General features: G+C 38.0%; 1 protein-coding gene and 1 pseudogene across 2 annotated transcripts in view; both read right to left on the bottom strand.

Moving 5' to 3' along the window:
* The window catches only part of Vom2r28 (vomeronasal 2 receptor, 28), a 29,320-nt gene extending 8,832 nt beyond the window's left edge, over positions 1–20,488 (bottom strand). For both annotated transcript variants that reach the window (NM_001099472.1, XM_039103749.1), the window contains exons 1-4: positions 20,292–20,488; positions 16,548–16,839; positions 2,547–3,359; positions 894–1,121 (exon numbers count right to left, since the gene is read on the bottom strand). In NM_001099472.1, coding sequence (NP_001092942.1) covers positions 894–1,121; positions 2,547–3,359; positions 16,548–16,839; positions 20,292–20,488 — 1,530 coding nt within the window. The remainder of the gene's footprint in view (positions 1–893; positions 1,122–2,546; positions 3,360–16,547; positions 16,840–20,291) is intronic.
* On the bottom strand, positions 13,828–14,570 carry LOC103691055 (proteasome activator complex subunit 3 pseudogene; annotated as a pseudogene).
* Positions 20,489–22,931: the final 2,443 nt, after the last annotated feature.

The raw sequence follows: 22,931 nt of genomic DNA, 5'->3' as shown, positions 1-22,931 counted from the left end.
TCTATATGATGTGTTTTAAAAGCTCTTTCTTTGTCTATTGTTCTAGTTCTGTCTATATGTTCCTTTCATCTTTTGTTCATCTTACCTAAAGAGTCAAGGATTTTTTCAATTTTATTTAAAAGTGATTTTTCTATGAATATGAATTGCTGTAATTGTGTTCATCAATGAACTTGATAAGTAACTTCCTAATATACAATTTTTGGGTATAATAAAGGTGTTAGCATTTATGACTTAGTATTTCCTATCTTTAACATTAATCACACCCTTATGTACATATGTTCCAGAGGTTTAAGGAAAGGGAGGAGATTACTGTGCAATCACAATAATAATATGAAGAGAATATTGTACATTTTAAAGAAGATAATATCAGACTTTGGTGAAGAACAGTTTATATTTATTAAATTTCAGAAATGTTTCTGATATGACAAATGTATATTCTATGCATGTGTGAAATGCTGCCAGACAACCAGAGCTCCCAGGGAGTAAACCACTATACAAAGTCTATACATGGATGACCCAGGGCTCCAAATGCATATGTAGCAGAGGATGGCCTTTGTTGGGCTCCAGTGGAAAGGAAAGTCCTTGGTCCTGTCAAGTTTGGACCCCTAGTGTTGGGAGGGTGGTGGTAAGAGGGGGAGGGTAGTTGGGGGGGACCCTTATTGGGGAGAAGGAGGGGATAAGGGGTGTGTGGACAAGAAACCAGGAAAGGGAACAACATTTGAAATGTAAATAAAGGGACATATCCCAGAAAAAATGAAAAAAGAAATATAATAGAGGAGAATAGAAATTGGTTCCTATTGTGACAAAATGTTTCATTACAATGTGCTGCAGTGAATCTACCTGACAGGGTTTCCTGTTGTATAATATAAATCAATAAGTTAGTACACACCCACCTTTCTACTTCCTGTGGCCAACTCAATCATGTCTACATATAGGTGAAAGTGTCCATCATGTGGAAAATATGGGCTGAACTTTCCTATCTTCACCTTAAAACCAATGTGTTGTGAGAAATTCCAAATGTGAAAAATGTTATAGTCTTCTTGCAGGATTTCTCTCTCTTTCATAATCACTCTGTCCCCAAGAGGATTAGTGAAGTGGGTCTTTCTCAGAAAGGAGTTTAGCTAAAATGCAAGCATTGCACAATTAAGTCTATACAGTTACTTCAAGTCGGAAAATGAATTCCAATTTCATAGTAAAGACAACATTATTTAAAGAATGAAAGAAAAATCACAACAAAAGCAATTGGATAAATGAAATTACCATAATATTTCAATTCTTTCCGAGATGACTACCAAACACAAGTAAACAAAAGAGTAGAACCAAACAAAGATATGCAATACACACGCACACACACACACACACACACACACACACACAGTAGCAAAGAGAGAGGCTCACATCTTTTCTGAGTGACACATATACTACAGTAAGATGCTTCTTTCCATAAAAAACACATACATGTAGACAAACATGTAAACATTCAGGCAGAAAAAAGACATAGATATGTACTCAACTAAAAACACAAATATGAAATCATGCAAAATACATACAGAGGCACACATACAAGCACACACACAGACACACAGAAATGTACACACACACACACACACACACACACACACACACACACACAAATGCCCCCCTTACTCCACACATACATACAGCAACACACCAGGAGAAGTATCAATATATAAGCATCAGCCCAGAATGAAATTGACTCATAGAGAAATTTATACTCACACCTAATGGAAAAAGGCAGGAAAAGGCCAAGACAAGACAAAGATTAAGCAGATACATACACAGTAAAGCAGATATAAATACATATAAGCACATAGATAAACTCACAAAATACATGCCATGGTACACAAAAACACATACTCTGACAAACATACAAGGAAACAAACACATATATAAACACACAGAAAAAATTTCAAACATAGACAAATCGTTACTCACTTCTATGGTCATAGAGAGATAAACATGTATGTACAAAGCAGCACAAAGATGAACCAAGATACACAGAAAGAGTAAAACTTATTCATGCACACAGCAAGAAAGATACATTCACACATATAAACACATTTCTATAGATGGAATTGAATACAAATACTTTTTCATGCTTAATTACTCTCAGAAATCCAATTAAGTTACCCAGAGCCTACACTATGGGCAGAATCACTGGAGAACAGTAATGAAAACCATTCCTTAAAATGATATCCATATAACTGACAAATGTATACATACATAAAATCATCTTCTCATCATGGAGAAAATTCATGAGGAAGGACTGTTTATATCCATCCAATATTGGAAGGGCATGCTGATGGACATTAAAGATACTCTGTATGAAACCACAAATTTTCATTGATCAGCTCTGCCTTCTTTTTCAACCCTCATTTATCAATTTCTTTTTCTTTAGGAAAAATGTTCAGAAGCCTATTTATTTTGGAAAATACTTCCTGTTGTATTAATTGTGGGCATCTGAGAGTCTCTAAATGGCTGTGCAATTGACGACACCAGACATCATCCAATAAAAGAAACTCTACCTTCAAGCAGTGAGAACTGGCTCCTTTCCCATTGTCTATTGCTTGATTATCAACCTGTTGCAGATTCATCTCATGGAGTGCATGAGCCATGGCATAGACAGCATTATATATGTTCTGACTTCCATCACTAAAAGCCATGTCAAACTTCTGTTCCAATAGCCATTCCAGTGAGGCATTGGATGAATAGTTCTCCAGTATTTTACAGTTAGATGCTGAGGCTTCATAGTTAAAGTATTTCCACTCTGGCATTACTAGATATAAATCTGTGCTTCTGACATGGTACCATGTCTGTACAAAATTTTTAAAGCCTGAAATTTCCCCATGGTGGTGTAAAAAATTAAGAGTCCCATAGAATGTGTCATGAGTTAAATTTCTCTTAATGGTAGGAAAATTCTTTTCTTTTGTGGTGACCCATATCTTCTGGATAACTGGGGATTCCCACATTCTGAAGCTCAATTCAATAATACTGTCTATTTCCCCATAAATGATAATAACATTTGCAGATGACATCACAATTTGTTTGTAGTACATTTCAGTTTTTTGACTGAATGAAACCTCATGGATTGACATCATGCTCACAAAGGCAAAGCAAATTTCCTTGATTTTGCTCTCTTTTTTCAACTCAGAGAGAAATTGGTTGCCTTGATCATCATCGGTGATGAAAAGGCCAACCCAGTTCCACTTGAAGTAAAGTAGGAAGGAGACCATTGCCAATGCTACTGATGTGTCCTTTGGGGCCATCTGATAGAGATATGGAAATTGTTCACTATCACTGAAGATGGAATGGAAAGGTCCATAGGTAAGCTGAAGGAACTACAACACAGAGAGCAGCATGAAGTGTAGTAAACTTAACAATCTTGTAATCATATTTACATCAAAACAATTCATTATCTGTGACTTTTCCTCTCATTTCTGATTCAAATAAGCAAATTTGGAAGCCTGGCACATCAACATCTAATGGGATCACTAGCAAGCATAGTTCTTTGACATAGATATAACTGCGTATTATAATTACTGCCTTTCTGTCTTTCAGTTTTAGTCTTGATATCAGTATTTTCACTGTTTGGAGGGACTTTAACATTTTTACAAATTGGGGATATTTGACTATTTTTTTTAAAAAGCCATTTGTGCCTTAATCCAGACACACTGTTTCTAAGATTTAACAGGAAAGTCCTATGCATAATATGCTTTAGCTTTTAGGGACAAATATTCTTATCTTGCCCTACTTCATGGTACTCCTTGTATACTAGATGTTATGATTCAGGTAAAGATGCCAGAGTTCTCCTTTTTAGGATCAAGCTCAAAAATACACTTGGAATTTCTGCTTTTATGCCTACTCCAGAAACAGTTCATCAGAACAAAGTAAATTTAAAAATATAAACAAGATTTGGCAGACCAAAATATTAGCAGCAGATCAGATTAAGAAGTCTTCTTATTAAATACCCAGGCAATTATGGGGTGAAATAAAAAAAGAACTCATAATTGTATCTCTTGAGGAAACTCTACAGAAACAAAGTTAGATTGGACGGATTTATCTCCTCTAAACAAAGTATCTTCTAATGGTGGAAAAATATGAAAGAAGCAGGTATCAGAACCCCAAATCACTCTTTCCTATAAAACTTGACTTGTGAAGGTCCACTCTTGTATATTCTGATGAGGAAGCAAAGGAGTAAAAGATAAGACATAGCAATAAGTTCATACAGATAGGACATATTCATTTTATTATTAAAGAAAATTATTTCATTACATGCTGAGAAAGCATTTGACACAATTTGACATCACTTCATGATAAAAGTTCTGGAAAGATCAGGAATTCAAGGCCCATTTCTAAACATAGTAAAAAAATATACAGAAAACCAGTAGCTAACATCAAACTAAATAGAGAGGAACTTGAAGCAATCCCACTAAAATCAGGGACTAGACAAGGCTGCCCACTCTCTGCCTCCTTATTCAATATAGTACTCAAAGTCCTAGCAAGAGCAATCAGACAACAAAAGGATGTCAAGGATACTATTTGGACAGGAATAAATAAAAATATCACTATTTGCAGATGATAGTATACTTAAGTGACCCCAAATGTTCCACCAGAGAACTACTTAACCTGATAAACAACTTCAACAAAGTGTTAGGGTATAAAACGAACTCAAACAAATCAGTAGCCTTCCTCTATTTCAAGGATTAACAGGCCGAGAAAGAAATTAGGGAAATGACACCCTTCACAATATTCCCAAACAATATAAAATATGTTGCTCTGACTTTATATAATTAAGCAAGTAGAAGATCAGTTGACAAGAACTTCAAGTCTCTGAAGAAAGAAATTGAGGAAGATCACAGAAGATGGAAAGACCTCACATGCTCATGAATTGGCAGGATTAATATAGTAAAAATGGCCATTTTGCCAAAAGCAATCTACAGATTCAATGAAATCCCCATCAAAATACCTACTTGATAGAGATAGAAAGAGCAATTTGCAAATTCATTTGGAAAAACAAACAAACAAACAAACAAAAAACCCCCCCAGGATTGCGAAAAGTATACTTAACAATAAAATAACTTATGGGGAAATCACCACCCTGACTACAACCGGTATTACAGAACAATAGTCATAAAAGCTGTGTGGTATGTTTTGTGTACAGAGACTGACAGATAGACCAGTGGAATAGAATTGAAGACCCAGAAATGAACCCACACACTTGTGGTCCCCTGGTCTTTGACAAAGGAGATAAAACAATCTAATGGAAGAAAGAAAGCATTTTCAGCAAATGGTGCTGGTTCAAGTGGAGGTCAGCATGTAGAAGAATGCAGATCAATCCATTCTTATCACCCTGTACAAAGCTTAAGTCCAAGTGGATCAAGGACCTTCACATCAAACCAGATACACTCAAACTAATAGAAGAAAAACTAGGGAAGATTCTTGAACACATGGGTACTGGGGAAAATTTCCCAAATAAAACATCAATGGCTTATGCTCAAAGATCAAGAACCAACAAATGGGACCTCATAAAACTGCAAAGCTTCTCTAAGGCCAATGACACTGTTGTTTGGACAAAATGGCAACCAACAGATTGGGAAAAGACCTTTACCAATTCGTCAACTGATAGAGGTCTAATATCCAAAATATACAAAGAACTCAAGAAGTTAGATTACAGAGAGCCAAATAACCCTATTAAAAATGGGGTACAGTGCTAAACAATACATTCTCAGCTGAGAAATATTGAATGGCCAAAATGCACCTAAAGAAATGTTCAACTTCCTTAGTCATCACGGAAATGTAAATCAAAACAACACTGAGTTTCCACCTCACATCAGTCAGAAGAGCTAAGATAAAAAACTCAGGTGACAGCAGATGCTGGTGAGGATGTGGAGAAAGAGACACACTCTTATATTGTTGGCAGGATTGCAAACTGGTACACATTCTGGAAATCTATCTGGATATTGCTCAGAAAAAATGGATGTTGCACTAGCTGAGAACCCAGCTATACCTCTTCTGGTCATTTACCTAAAAGATGGTCCAACATACAACAAAGACACATGTTCCACTATGTTCATAGCAGCCTTATTTATAATAACTGGAAGATGGAAAGAACGCAGATGCCCTTCAACAGTAGAATGTATTCAACAATATGTGGTACATCTACACAATCGAGTACTATTCAGCTATCATAAACAATGACTTCATGAAATTCATAGGCAAATGGAATGAACTAGAAAATATCATCCTGAATGTGTTAACCCAATCACAGTAATATACACTTGGTATGCATTCATAGAAAAGTGGATATTAGCCCAAAAACTTGAATTACCCAAGATGCAATCTATAGACCACAGTAAGCTCAAGAAGAAAGATGACCAAAATTCGAATACGTCCACTCCTTCTTAATACGTGAAAAACTATCTATCGGAGGGTATATGGAAGCAAAGATTAGAGAAGTGACTGAAGTAATGGCCATTCAGAGTGTGCCCCAAAGATAGCCCATGTGTCCCATTTATATACAGACACCAAAACTAGATAAGATTGATGAAGCTAAAAACTGCATGCTGAAAGGGAGTGGATATAGATCTCTCCTTAGAGGCACATACAGAGCATGTCCAATACAGTGGTCAATTCTAGCAGCAAACCACTGAACAGAGAACAGGACCCCCTTTGGGGGAATTGGAGGAAGTATGTATAGAGTTGAAGGAGTTTTCAACCCCATAAGAACAACAATGCCAACCAACCAGAGCTTCCAGGAACTAAACCACTATCGAAAGACTATAAGTGCTCCAACTGCATGTGGAGCATAGAATATACTTATTGGGGCACCCGTGGAAGGAGAAGCCAGTGGTTCTGCCAGGGTTGGGCCCCCAGTGCAGGCAAATGTCGTGGTGGTGGGTGGTAAGAGGGGTAATGGGGGGGAATATTCATAAGGGAGAGGGGAAGGGGCTGGGGGCTTATGGACAGGAAACAGGGAAAGGGAATAATATTTGAAATGTAAGTAAAGAAATATATCTAATTTAAAAAGGATTAAATAAAAAATAGAAGTGGATACAGAAAATGTGGTACATCTACACAATGGAATATTACTCAGCTATAAAAAATAATGACTTCATGAAATTCTTTGGCAAATGGATGGAACTGGAAAATATCATCCTGAGTGAGTTAACCCAATCAAAGAAAAACACACATGGTGTGCACTCTTTGATAAGTGGATATTAGCCCAAATGCTTGAATTAGCCTAGATGCACAGAACACATGAAACTCAAGAAGGATGACCAAAATGCGAGTGCTTCACTCCTTTTTAAAAGGGGAACAAGAGTACCCTTGGCAGGGAATAGGGAGGCAAAGTTTAGAACAGAGGCAGAAGGAACACCCATTCAGATCCTGCCCCACATGTCACCCATACCTATACAGCCACCAAACTAGATAAGATGGATGAAGCAAAGAAGTGCAGGCCGACAGGAACTGGATGTAGATCTCTCCTGAGAGACACAGCCAGAATACAGCAAATACATAGGCGAATACCACAATAAAACCACTGAACGGAGAAAGGGACCCCCATTGAAGGAAACAGAGAAAGGACTGAAAGACCTTGAAGGGGCTTGAGACCCCATATAAACAACAATGCCAACCAACCAGAGCTTCCAGTGACTAAGCCATTACCCAAAGACTATACATGGATGACCCTGGACTCCAACTGCGTACCCAGCAATGGATAGCCTAATCAGAGCACCAGTGGAAAGGGAAGCACTTGGTCCTGCCAAGACTGAATCCCCGGTGAACAGGACTGTTGGGGGGAGGGTGGTAAGGGGAGGAGGATGGGGAGGGGACCACACATATGGAAGAAGAGGGGGAGAGGTTATGTGGCTCTTTGCCAAGAAACCTGGAAAGGTAATAACAATTGAATGTAAATAAGAAATAACCAATTTAATAAGATGGAGAAAAAAAAGAAAACCAAAGGAATAGACAAGGAGTTGTAGATACAAGCATCACCAACAGAATACAAGCGATAGAAGAGAGAATCTCAGGAGCAGAAGATTCCATAGAAATCATCGACACAACTGTCAAAGATAATGTAAAACAGAAAAAGGTACTGGTCCAAAACATACAGGAAACCCAGGACTGAATGAGAAGATCAAAAGTAAGGATAATAGGTATAGAAGAGAGTGAAGACTCCCAGTTCAAAGGACTAGTAAATATCTTCAACAAAATCATAGAAGAAAACTTCCCTAACCTAAAGAAAGAGATGCCCATAAATGTACAAGAAGCCTACAGAACTCCAAATAGATTGGACCAGAAAAGAAACTCCTTCCGTCACATAATAGTGTTATGTGAAATAAAGAAAGAATATTAAAAGCAGTAAGGGAAAAAGGTCAAGTAACATATAAAGGCAGACCTATCAGAATAAAACCGGACTTCTCTCCAGAGACTATGAAAGCCAGAAGATCCTGGACAGATGTCATACAGACCCTAAGAGAACACAAATGCCATCCCAGGTTACCGTATCCTGCAAAACTCTCAATTAACATAGATGGAGAAACCAGGATATTCCACGACAAAACCAAATTTACACAATATCTTTCTACAAATCCAGTGCTCCAAAGGATAATAAATCGTAAAGCCCAACATAAGGAGGCAAGCTACACCCTAGAAATAGCAAGAAACTAATCGTCTTGGCAACAAAAGAAAGAGAAGAAAAGCACACAAACATAACCTCACATCCAAATATGAATGTAACAAGAAGCAATAATCACTATTCCTTAATATCTCTCAACATCAATGGTCTCAACTCCCCAATAAAAAGACATAGATTATCAACCTGGATACTCAATGAGGACCCTGCATTCTGCTGCCTACATGAAACACACTTCAGAGACAAAGACAGACACTACCTCAGAGTGAAAGGCTGGAAAACAACTTTCCAAGCAAATGGTCTAAAGAAGAAAGCTGGAGTAGCCATTCTAATATCAAATAAAATCGATTTTCAATGAAAAGTCATCAAAAAGGATAAGGAAGGACACTTCAAATTCATCAAAGGAAAAATCCACCAAGATGAACTCTCAATCCTAAATATCTATGCTCCAAATACAAGGGCACCTACACACATAAAAGAAACCTTACTAAAGCTCAAAGCATACATTGCAACTCACACAATAATAGTAGGAGATTTAAGCACTCCACTCTCATCAATGGACAGGTCATGGAAACAGAAATTAAACAGAGACATAGACAGACTAAGAGAAGTCATGAACCAACTGGACTTAACAGATATTTATACAATATTCGATCCTAAAGCAAAAGGTTATACATTCTTCTCACCACCACATGGTACTTTCTCCAAAATTGACCATATAATTGGTCATAAAACAGGCCTCAACAGATACAGAAAGATAGAAATAATCCCATGCATCCTATCAGACCACCAAGGGCTAAAGCTGGTCTTCAATAACAATTAGGGAAGAATGCCCACATATACATGGAAGTTGAACAATGCTCTACACAATGATAACCTGGTCAAGGAAGAAATAAAGAAAGAAATTAAAGACTTCTTAGAATTTAATGAAAATGAAGGTACAACATACCCAAACTTATGAGACACAATGTAAGCTGTGCTAAGAGGAAAACTCATAGCGCTGAATGCCTGCAGAAAGAAACAGGAGAGAGCATATGTCACCAGCTTGACAGCACACCTAAAAGCTCTAGAACAAAAAGAAGCACATACACCCAGGAGGAGTAGAAGGCAGGAAATAATCAAACTCAGAGCTGAAATCAACCAAATAGAAACAAAAAGGACCATAGAAAGAATCAACAGAACCAAAAGTTGGTTCTTTGAGAAAATCAACAAGATAGATAAACCCTTAGCCAGACTAACAAGAGGACACAGAGAGTGTGTCTAAATTAACAAAATCAGAAATGAAAAGGGAGACATAAGTACAACGTCAGAGGAAATTAAAAAATCATGAGATCTTACTACAAAAGCCTACATTCAACAAAACTTGAAAATCTGCAGGAAATGGACAATTTCCTAGACAGATACCAGGTACCAAAGTTAAATCAGTAACAGATAAACCACTTAAACAACCCCATAACTCCTAAGGAAATAGAAGCAGTCATTAAAGGTCTCCCAACGAAAAAGAGCCCAGGTCCAGACAGCTTTAGTGCAGAATTCTATCAGACCTTCATAGAAGACCTCATACCAATATTATCCAAACTATTCCACAATATTGAAACAGATGGAGCACTACCGAATTCCTTCTATGAAGCCACAATTACTCTTATACCTAAACCACACAAAGACCTAACAAGGAAAGAGAACTTCAGACCAATTTCCCTTATGAATATCGACTCAAAAATACTCAATAAAATTCTGGCAAACCGAATCCAAGAGCACATCAAAACAATCATCCTACATGATCAAGTAGGCATGCAGGGTTGGTTTAATGTACGGAAAACCATCAACGTGATCCATTATATAATCAAACTAAAAGAACAAACCCACATGATCACATTAGATGCTGGGAAAGCATTTGACAAAATTCAACTCCCCTTCATGATAAAGGTCCTGGAAAGAATAGGAATTCAAGGCCCATACCTAAACAGAGTAAAAGCCATATACAGCAAACCAGTTGCTAACATTAAACTAAATGGAGAGAAGTGAAGCAATCCCACTAAAATCAGGGACTAGACAAGGCTGCCCACTCTCTCCCTACTTATTCAATATAGTTCTTGAAGTTCTAGCCACAGCAATCATACACCAAAGGAGGTCAAGGGGATACAGATTGGAAAAGAAGAAGTCAAAATATCACTATTTCCAGACGATATGATAGTATATTTAAGTGATCCCAAAAGTTCCACCAGAGAACTACTAAAGCTGAAAAACAACTTCAGCAAAGTGGCTGGGTATAAAATAAACTCAAGTAAATCAGTAGCCTTCCTCTACACAAAAGAGAAACAAGCTGAGAAAGAAATTAGGAAACGACACCTTTATAATAGTCCCAAAAATTATAAAATACCTTGGTGTGACTTTAACCAAGCAAGTAAAAGATCTGTACAATAAGAACTTCAAACCTCTGAAGAAAGAAATTCAAGACCTCAGATGATGGAAAGATATCCCATGCTCATGGATTGGCAGGATTCATATGATAAAAATGGCCACTTTACCAAAAGCGATCTACAGATTCAATGCAATCCCCATCAAAATAACAATCCAATTCTTCAGAGAGTTAGAACAATTTTCAAATTCATCTGGAATAATAAAAATCCCAGGATAGCTAAAAGTATCCTCAACAATAAAAGGACTTCTGGGGGAATCACTATCCCTGAACTCAAGCAGTATTACAGAGCAATAGTGATAAAAACTGCATGGTATTTGTACAGAGACAGACAGATAGACCAATGGAATAGAATTGAAGACCCAGAAATGAACCCACACACCTATGGTCACTTGATTTTTGACAAAGGGGCCAAAACTATCCAATGGAAAAAAGAGCATTTTCAGCAAATGGTGCTGGTTCAACTGGAGGTCAGCATATAGAAGAATGCAGATTGATTTATGCCTATCACACTATAAAAAGCTTAAGTCCAAGTGGATAAAGGACCTCCACATCAAACCAGATACACTCAAACTAATAGAAGAAAAAGTGGGGAAGCATCTTGAACACATGGGCATTGGAGAAAATTTCCTGAACAAAACACCAATGGCTTTTGCTCTAAGATCAACAATCGACAAATGGGATCTCTTAAAACTGCAAACTTCTGTAAGGCAAAGGATGCTGTTATTAGGAAAAACCGGCAACCATCAGATTGGGAAAAGATCTTTACCAATCCTACAACAAATAGAGGGCTTATATCCAAAATATACAAAGAACTCAAGAAATTAGACCACAGGGAGACAAATAACCCTATTAAAAATGTGGTTGAGAGCTAAACAAAGAATTCACAGCCGATGAAAGCCAAATGGTTGAGAAACACCTAAAGAAATGTTCAACATCTTTAATCATAAGGGAAATGCAAATCAAAAAAAAACTGAGATTTCACCTCACACAAGTGAGAATGGCTAAGATCAAAAACTCAGGTGACAGAAAATGCTGGCGAGGACGTGGAGAAAGAGGAACACTCCTCCATTGTCAGTGGGATTGCAGACTGGTACAACCATTCTGGAAATCAGTCTGGGGATTCCTCAGAAAATTGGACATTGAACTACCTGAGGATCCAGCTATACCTCTCTTGGGCATATACCCACAAGGTGCCCCAACATATAACAAGGACACATACTCCACTATGTTCATAGCAGCCTTATTTATAATAGCCACAAGCCGGAAAGAACCCAGATGCCCTTCAACAGAGGAATGGATACAGAAAACGTGGTACATCTACACAATGGAATATTACTCAGCTATCAAAAAATGACTTTATGAAATTCATAGTCAAATGGATGGAACTGGAAAATATCATCCTGAGTGAGGTAACCCAATCATAGAAAAACACACATGGTATGCACTCATTATTAACTGGCTATTAGCCCAAATGCTTGAATTACCCTAGATGCCTAGAACAAATGAAACTCAAGACGGATGATCAAAATGTGAATGCTTAACTCCTTCTTTAAAAGGGGAAGAAGAATAGCCTTGGCAGGGAAGAGGGAGGCAAAATTTAGAACAGAGACAGAAGGAACACCCATTCAGAGCCTGCCCCACATGTGGCCCATACATATACAGCCCCCCAATTAGATAAAATGGATGAAGCAAAGAACTGCAGGCTGACAGGAACCTGATATAGATGTCTTCTGAGAGATACAGACATAATACAGCAAATACATAGGCGAATGCCAGCAGCAAACCACTGAACTGAGAACGGGACCCCTGTTGAAGGAATCAGAGAAAGGAATTGAAGAGCTTGAAGGGGCTCGGGACCCCATATGAACAACATTGCCAACCAACCAGAGCTTCCAGGGACTAAGCCACTACCCAGAGATTATACATGGACTGACCCTGGGCTCCAACCTCATAGGTAGCAATGAATAGCCTAGTAAGAGCACCAGTGGAAGGGGAAGCCCTTGGTTCTGCCAAGACTGAACACCCAGTGAACGTGATTGTTGGGGGGAGGGTTGTAATGGGGGGAAGATGGGGAGGGGAACACACATAAAGAACGGGAGGGGAGGTGTAAGGGGGTGTTGGTCCGGAAACCGGGAAGGGGAATATCAATCAAAATGTAAATAAGAAATTCTCAAGTTAATAAAGATAAAAGAAAATTTAAAAAAATTTTAAAAGATGAAAAAAATAGTAATAAATTTAAGGAAAATGTAAAAAAATAGAAGTTTGAAAAAAATAATTGTAGCAGTATTTGCTGAAATTTTTGCCAGAGGTTCTCATGAGAACTGGCACTCTGACTGAAATGGTGTGTTCTATGTTTTCAACAACATGAAACAATCTCTGCTTACTGAGATTTGTTTAAATAAAGAAATTCTCTCACTGCCAGTCAGTCAAGCTACAAGATTCTCTCTACCACCACACCAGCGAATTCTTCTTCTATTCCTCCTTTCTGGAATCTGTGGAGTTCTGGAGGTGGTGCCTTGCAGAAAGTCCTATAATGTCTATGCTTAGTAAGTACCCTGGAACTACATATCTTGACATGCACATAAGTCCAATCTTATTCATTAACTTTCTTAAAATCTATCAAAGTCTCCCAAAGAGATATGATGTTAATAATTCCTGGCCCATTTCCAGCCATTTTCCCCTTCACAATACTCATATAACAAAACAAGGCAATATAGGCTATGAGGCAGACTCACAAGTGACCCTGGCCCTAGCCTTGTCCACTATACAGTGTCTCTGCATTACTGCTCCAGGGCCATTTGATCTCAAAGATTTTCAGGATCATGTCATGTAGAATGCCATACTGGTTGCTCAGCACTGAGATGATAGGCAGAGGATGATGTACCCATTCTTATCAATTTCTGTGGCAGTGTGGTGATAGTCCTCCACATGGGAATATTTAGATATTTTAGAAAACAAAGTTGCTCTTGTAATACAATATGTCAAAATTTAGTCCAGATAAGACACAGCATCACTCTCGACAGTTCTTAGCTATGCAACTGTTTTCTCCTGAATTGACACTCTGAAATTGTTCCCTTCTATTCTGGGAATAAAGATGAATCCATATTTTGATCATGTGACACTTCGAGATCAGCAGCTGAAACTCGGGTTTTTCTTTGTCAATAATGTCCACAGTCTCCTGGTTGTTTTTCAACATCCCATTGGTCACTACAAACACCTTGGTTCCCTCTTTACATTCATCCAGTCTGCACTTCTTGCTAGTGGGTCCATCCAGTACATCATGGCTATTGGTGAGGAGAATGGGATCAAGAACTGCAATAATCTTTTCTGAGTGAATTTGAGTTAGGTCATAGATATTTAGGATTGGTTCTTTCATGTTCTAACTACATCTTTGGGAAAAATTTTGATACCAAGTCTTCTTCCTCATTTGTGATCTGCTCTCTTAAAAAAATCAAGCTTCACTTCCTGATCCACCTTCAGCAAATAGACCATGGCCAGGCCTGATCATGCCTGACCCACTGGGTACTGGAGGTGCTATGGACTTGAGGAAGGGCCCCAGAGGATCCTGAAGAATCTCCCCTCTCCTCAGGACCTAGGACCTGGCTATGCTTGTTGGCTTGCTCACTACTTTCTAGTTCCCTCCCTCTGTGCAAGCTGGCCACCTGCCTGCCTGCTGCCTGCTAGTTCTCCCTCTCCCTTCCCCTCTCTCTCCCTCTCCCTCTCCCTCTCCCTCTCCCTCTCCCTCTCCCTCTCCCTCTCCCTCTCCCTCTCCCTCTCCCTCTCCCTCTCCCTCTCCCTCTCCGTCTCCCTCTCCCTCTCCCTCTCCCTCTCCCTCTCCCTCTCCCTCTCTCTCTCCTTCCTTGATTTCCCTGCTCATGTGTCTCTGCTATTAGTTGGAGTCTAATGAAAGTCTCATCTAGTTCTGTGATGTGATTACTTCTTTTTTTCAGGGCTCAGGAACACTTTTATCTCCTACCCAAACATCCCCCACTCAGTCTGTCATAATTTCTGAATACCTCCAAGTATGTGCATCATACTGGCACACAAATAATTGTGGGATTCTGTTTTTACTTCTTTACTCACACTCTTTCCATGTTTTAGGTTTTATGTTTTCTACATTTTGATGATTAAGTGGTTAAAAGCTGGAGGGACTACAGGGAAAGTGTTAGGTGTCTTTTAGGAACAAGGGGAGTGAAGGTGGAAAGGATACCTTTTCTTGTCCTAGGCTAGTGTCTCTTGTATGTGTGGAACTTTTTGTCCTCTCTGCCTGCCCTGGTGATACCTTAGGTCTTGACAGCTATATCTTTCCCACCTCGATACTAACCATGACAAAGGACAAAGACCTTAGGCCTTTAAGTGCATGCCTACAACTTCTTTCGATGTATATATAGCTGCACTTTTCACATAAACGTGTACACATGTACATACACATAGGGACATGCATACATGCTTCCTGCTCCATTATGGAACATACTTTCCTTGTTGCACCACCAACCCCTCAAACTCCTGTTACATACAACACCTTAGCAGGTGATATTTGTCTTAGTCATCCACAAAGCAGAAGGCACAGGCCCATCCTCTTCTGATAATGTAGCCCTTGTTGCCAGGGTAACTTGAAGGAGAACTGAGATTGAAGCAGCAGAGTTCTCATGAAGGCCTTCTTTCTATGACTCAGGTTCTTTTTGATGTTATGCAAAACTGGTCCCTGTTCCCTACTTGTCCTTCTTTTAGACTAGGCTGTGTGCTGGCTAGGTAGCAGTCAATTGTGAGGCCCAGAGGCTGCTGCTCCTCATTATGCTTTCCCTTTGGGAAATAGTTCTCATATTTTTAGTATTGTGCTTCCAGGGCCAAGAAGTAATTCATGTGTATATATGTGTGTTCACATACACATGTGCACATGTATGTGTTTCTGTGTGTGTGTGTTTACATATGTGTATTAATACGATGCAAATGTTAAACCCATTGAAGAGTTGCAACCTCTCTTTAATCTTCCAGCGATCTCCCTTGTTATGATGTTTTTATTAACTCCACCAGCTCCCAGCTTTTTAAGTGAGTGTTGGTCTCTGCAGTTAGCCTGCCAGTGACTCTCAGTGTCTACTTGACTTTTACTGCTCTCTGTCTTCCAATTCCCAGTCATCTTTCCACCTGGGTGCCTAACTTTCTCTAACAGCATTTTATAGAACATGAGTTGGGATGTTCTCTTCCCATAAGTAGTGCTCAGTAACAAAGCAATTGCATTTGCACTGGGCAGTACACATACCCAACTGTAGATCTCTTCCACCTGAACCGCTTCCTCCCCAACATGTGTTTCTCAGTTTTGCTTTTTGTTTGATTGCTCCTCTTCCCCTTCTTCCTTGGATGTAATGTAAAATTTTTTATGAAATCAAAATGAGAAATTATTAAAAATACAGTTAATTTGACCTCTTCTTAAAGCTGCAAAAATAAAATCTGTGGTTTATAATAACTCACACTAGGAGATAAGAAGATGTTCAAGTGTATCCAGAAATGATAAGATGTCCTCCAATGCGGTCCCGTAAGCAGAAATGTACACATATTCTCTTCATTACAGAAATAATTAGGGATAGGCCTAAAATATATTTTACTGTATAAATAGGGTGTAAGTAATTCAGTTTGTCCATCACAATGGCCCAAAGGGTATTTTATGATCAAAGACATATTTGGTAAAAGATCGGGATTCCTGTTGATTTCATCAATTGAAAAGGCCAATGCCATAGCGTATTTGTGGTTTTTCATTGTTTTTCTGTAAAAGAGTAGAGTGTTTATTATTGCCAGATATCTATGCATGATCATTCGATCTCAGTAAAAGCACCATGCTGTACTGGAAATTTGTGCATCTAAACACTAAAGATGGAACCTAATTGCTTTGTGGTGAGATTGGGTGGACATGAGAACCTAGAAAACAGCAAACACTTTATAATTTCTTACACTGTGTCTCCCATACATAAAAATGGTATTGACCTCTTCCAAAGACATATTTTCATCTCTATTTTTGAGTGCTTGATCAGAAGGTAAAACGAATACCATAGATAAGAACAAAATAGTAATTCTGATCATGGCTTCATTTAAAAATTATTGAGTAATATAAAAACACATGTGGGGGTTGGGGATTTGGCTCAGTGGTAGAGCGCTTGCCTAGGAAGCGCAAGGCCCTGGGTTCGGTCCCCAGCTCCGAAAAAAAGAACCAAAAAAAAAAAAAAAAACATGTGTTATGAGAGCCATTGAGTTCATGATATTTTCTTGTGAAATTAACTGAATTGGTAAAGGAAGTGAAAACATGATTTATCAGTACAGAATAGTCTTTCTGCAGCATTTGGTTCCTGTACTTACAATCACTTACATTTAGGAGCCAATATTCTTAACATGTCACCTCACATTTATCCAGAGCCTGTTAATTTTTTCTTTCAATATTTTGCTGAAAGAAAATCTTTTCTAAAGTTTTACTTTTAATTAAATTCAAATACCAAACATGCATTTGGTAAAGGATAGATGCCTATGCATATGGTTGTATGTATTTTAGCAAGAAATATGTAGGTTTACAGAGGACAATACATCCAAGTGTTTTATAAGATACTTTGCTGTACACTGTCCCTGCAAAGGATATGCAGGTATGCACTTGTGCTAAGTACTTAGTGCAGAGATTAAGGATTTGTCCCATCCTCCACTTATCATTCACCTACTTTCTATTTACAAAGGAATGTAATATATTCACTCTGGAAACTTCTCATCATTATAAATTAATTCTAGGGAACATCTTTGATAATCTTTCCAATTACATTAAAATAACACGAACATCCTATTGGGAGCTAGGAAGATAAGGAAATTATTGTGATATTTGCATGTTCCAGTATTATATGTTTAAAAAATAGAAGAGATTTCGCTGTACGTTGTATAGAATATATTCATGTTTTGTAATAAAAGTAGGCCACATGACAATGGAAATAATACTATATTGTCTTTATGTTCATGTAAACATCATTAAATTCATAGGCAAATGTATGGATCTAGAAAATATCAGCCTGTGTGAGGTAAACCAAACACAGAAACAAACATGTCACTGATAAGTTTATAGTAGCTCAAAAGCTCTGGATACTAAAGATACAATCCACAGATCATATGAAGCTCATGAAGAAAGACAAACAAAGTGTGGCTGTTTCTGCCTTTATTTTAGAATGGAGAACAAAAGTATTCATAGGAGGATACATGGAGACAAGTTTGCAGCAGAGACTGAAGGAAAGGACATCCTGAAACTGCCACACCTGGGGAAACAGCCCTCACACAGTCAACAAACCCAGACAATGCTGATGCCAAGAAGCATAAGCTGACATGAGCCTTCTATAGCTTTTTCTTGTGAGGCTCTGCCAGAGCATGGCAAATACAGAGGCAGATGCTCACACCCCACCATTGAACTGAGTACAGTGTCCCCAATGGAGGAGTTAGAGAAAGGATTGAGGGATCTGAACTGGTTTATAACTCCATAAAAACCACAATACCAAACAACCAGAGCTCCCAGGGACTAATCCACCATCCAAAGAGTACACATGGACAGACCCATAGCTCCAGCTGCTTATATAACAGAGGAAGACATTGTTGGGTATCAATGGGATGAGAAGACCTTGGTTCTGCCATGGTTCAATGCCCCAATGTAGTTGCTTGAGTGTGGGAACTCCATTATAGAAGCTGGGTAGTGGGGTTGGGAAAGGTTTTATGGACAGGGATCCAGGAAACACTATAAAATTTGACATACTAATTAAAAAAAAATCCAAAAATAAAAACGAAAATAAAACATCTCCTGTAACATCATTGCCATTTCATATAATTTGATCAATAAACACCGAATAGACACCTATAAATTTAATAATTACATTTAAGGTAAATACAATAAGCATTTCACCAAAAATTGTATTCCTGTATTGTTTTCCTTCTACACTCTATAAAATAGGCCATTTTAGGATATTCTTTATTACCACAGAGAGAAAAATCTCAATTAAAAACTTTAGTAATACATAAGAGAAATTTGAGAATAGATCTTGTGCAATGCTCAAACCCCTCGTACAACTAAAGTTAAAGAAGTATATGTTACTTAAGATTCTTGTGTTGTCTAGCATTCCAAGGCTTTGTTTTAAAACAACTATATGCAATCCACAAAATGGATATTGATACCACAAATGTGATCTTATATTTGCTGAAATTCCTGAAAACGTCCCACAACATATAAATATAATGTAAAGGGTCAGAGATTAACCAACTTAGACATGAAAAGAGAAGATATGCTTCTTAAATAATGACAGAAAACCATAATAGGGAACTCCTGTATCACTGTTCTCACATGTTCCCACTATCCTACACCACAACTGTTATCCATGGCTGTGACAAGGGACATAAAAAGTCACCACTGTTATTGATGGCCTCACTATTCAAATAATGCAAACATATAATTTAATTCCATATGGTAAAAAGGTTTTATTCTAAAGAGGGAGGGTCAAACTGAACTTTATGAAATATAAAAAACCAATGATTGTACATGATCAATGTGAAACACTAAGCTAAAGTACTTTTGGATTTATATTTTAAAACACTTGGATGCATTGCCCACTAATGACATTAAATATATATCCAGGCATTCATATGAAGTATGAATTTCTGAGTGTAAAAATCTCTTCCCAAACATGATGAAGTATTAGAAGGAAGAAGGATCACATGAAATGAATTTGATAGAGTAAGTTTGCATGTATGTAAAGTCCTTGATAATTATATGCCCCAGGAATATTACCGAAACCAGCATATTCTCTAGGAGAAACACACTGATGGAAGGACTGTCGGCAGAGTTCATTTATTTGAACATAGTTGGGATTAAACACACTGAATTATTACAGGATCTATTTCAATAAGTCATCACTGTCTAGCAACATAAACTGTTATTAGGAGGGCTTTATGAGAAGTATCAGTGTACATAGACTTTTATTCCTCAGCTTCCAGGGTTTAAGTCAGAGGCTACCTGGAAGAAAAACAAAACCTTCACTGAATTAATTAAAAGGAGAAAATAGGATAGAGTCTGTCAAAGAATTAAGCTTGTTTCTTGGTGTTCAGATTAGAAACAGGACAGAAGACTCAAGAATTTGCCTAATCTTCATCCTCAGAGCACTCATCAAATATTCAAGTTGTCATTTACATGTAAAATACAAAGGCACTTACAGGATATTCAGAGTCTGGTTGAAATAATCTTTTTCCACAGGCATCTGAACTGCTTCAAGGATGAAGGAACAAGTTATGCTCAAGTCTTCATCCCTGACTTCATTCAAATTTATTCTCCAAAAGCACTTGGGATCAATGAAATTTGCCATGAGAAGTGGAATGTTGTGGAAGAAGAAGACTACTATCAAAATGAACATTTTTCCTGCCTTAAACCCGTGCAGTATGGATGTGAAGTGCCATGCATATCAGCATATCAAATTTCTACCATCTTTTATTTCTCTGGGCAAAGGAGAGCTTTGTTACATACTCATGATTCATTTTGTTTTTCAGAGTGCTCCTAAGCCCTTGAGGAATCTAAAACACTTTCTTCCCTGGGGCTCTGCAACTGGTGTTCACAGCCCATGTAATAAACATTGAACAGTATATGCTTAGGAGGATAATTCATTCTCTGGCTCCATGATATCACTCATGTTTGTAGACACATGAGGAATGACCTTTTGTTCAAATATGATCTTTGTAAAATTTCAACAAGGTGTTCACGTGAACCACATTTGAAATGAGGTAAGTGGGTTGTATCAGAACGTCCACAGTGAGAAATCCAGTAATGGTACAATCAGAGCTACTGGGGACACACAGGACATTGTATTACAAAGTCCAAGTCAGAGAGGCAGTGTCATGTGTATAGTCACTGAGATACACAGGCCATGTACAGTGTGGGCTATGTCACACCAGTAATATGAACAGAATATCTAATTAATGTCTCTGTTTCCATTGTCTTTAGAATCAATAATCAGACCAAGTCATAAATATAGATTTAATCCAGCACTATCTGAAATCATTCAGTTCTTCACAGATGCACATTTAATTTACATGATAAAGATTGAGTTTTTAAGGTTCAGCAAGAAGCAAAGAAAATGCCACTCTGTGTGCATGCTTTTTTTCTTTCTTTTTAATGATGATTTTATTTATTTATATTTCAAATTTTAATCCCCTTCACAGTGTCTCCTTTATAACCCTCTTATGCTTCCCTACTCACCCCTTTTCTATGAGGGTGCTCTCCCCACCCCCCCAACCACTCCTACCTCAGCTACTTAGCATTCCCCTACACTGAATAATCGAGGCTACATAGGACCAAGAAACACACCTTCTAGTGATGCTATAAAAGGGAGTCTTCTGCTACAAAGCCAGCTGGAGCCATGGGTTCCCTCATTTGTACTCTTTGGTTTGGGGTTTAGTTGTGTGAATCTACCTTCCAAACATTCAATAATAATGAGAAAATAATGTAATCTTAATCTTTGAATTTGAAATCATGATCATTCTCTCTATGTTCAATTTTATTCAATTTAATAACGTGTGCTAACCCATCTATTCTACATTACCTTTATTTTCCTATATTTTTAATTGCATTGTAATTTTATTTATCTCATTTTTAAATGCAATAGTGGCTGTGAGGAATTGTTTGTTAGAATTTTTTTTCTTCAGCATCTTAGAAGCAACTAATGACTGTGAAGCAAGACAGTGTTTTGATATGTAATTTTTCTTATAAAAATCTTTCTACCCATGTAATATTGTTTGCAGTCTCAAATCAACATTGATAATCAGAGAGTTTACAGAAGATTGTACACTCATTAACTTCTTTCAGTGGAGTTAGTCTGAAAGTAGGCAGAGCCTATGTAGACCACCCATTGGTTTGGGTGATGATCTTCCCTATTTTGTGTTTTAGTGATGGAAACAAGTTTACTGTTTGCCAGTGGATATTGCTGTGCATTGAAATGTCAGTGTTTCTCATAGTAAGACTTTTGATTCTGTGAGAAGCTGTCCTTGAGTGATGAGACTTGTATCTAGAGGAATGTGAAATCTTTCATAAGCATAAAGAATAAAGTTGTCTTTAAAGAGGGAGGAATGGGACCACCCACCCTTCTCAAAAATTTTAAGCCAGAATTGTTCCTGTCTAAAGAAACTACAAGAACAAAGATTGGAACTGAGACTGAAGGGCCATTCAGATACTGTGCCACCTGGAGATTCATCTTAAATCATCCATCAAAACCAGACACTATTGCTGATTGGAAGTACTTGTTGACATCATCCTGATAATAGCTTTCCTCTGAACTGCTCTGCCAGAGCTTGACTGATACAGATGCAGATTCTTGGAACAACCCATCAAACTGACTATGCAGACCTCAATGGAGGAGTTAATGGAAAGAATGAAGGAGTTGAAGGGGTTTGCAACGCTATAGGAAGAACAACAATACCAACCAACCTGAAATTCCAGAGTTCCCACAGACTAAACAAACTATCAGAGTGACCCCATGGAGGAACCAATTGCTCCAGCTGCATATGTTGGAGTGGAGGCATCAGTGGGAGAGGAGGCCCTTGTTCCAGTGAAGGCTTGATACCCTAGCATAGTGGAATGCTAGGGCAGTGGGTCAGGAGTGGGTCGATGGATGGGGCAGCTCAATCATAGAAGCAGGGTGATAGGGATGAGTTAGGGGTTTGCTGAGGAGAAATTTAGAAGAGGAATAACATTTGAAATGTAAATAAATAAAATAACCAGTAAAAAAAAAAAGGAAGAAGAGGAGTGCAAGTGTAATTTCAAGTCTCTGTACCCAAATCCTGGGGGTGTTGGGGGAGGGGAGAGAA

This window comes from Rattus norvegicus, chromosome 1 (assembly GCF_036323735.1).
Source record: "Rattus norvegicus strain BN/NHsdMcwi chromosome 1, GRCr8, whole genome shotgun sequence".
In the NCBI taxonomy this organism is placed as follows: Eukaryota; Metazoa; Chordata; class Mammalia; order Rodentia; family Muridae; genus Rattus; species Rattus norvegicus.
This window is presented reverse-complemented; position numbering and strand designations above follow the sequence as displayed.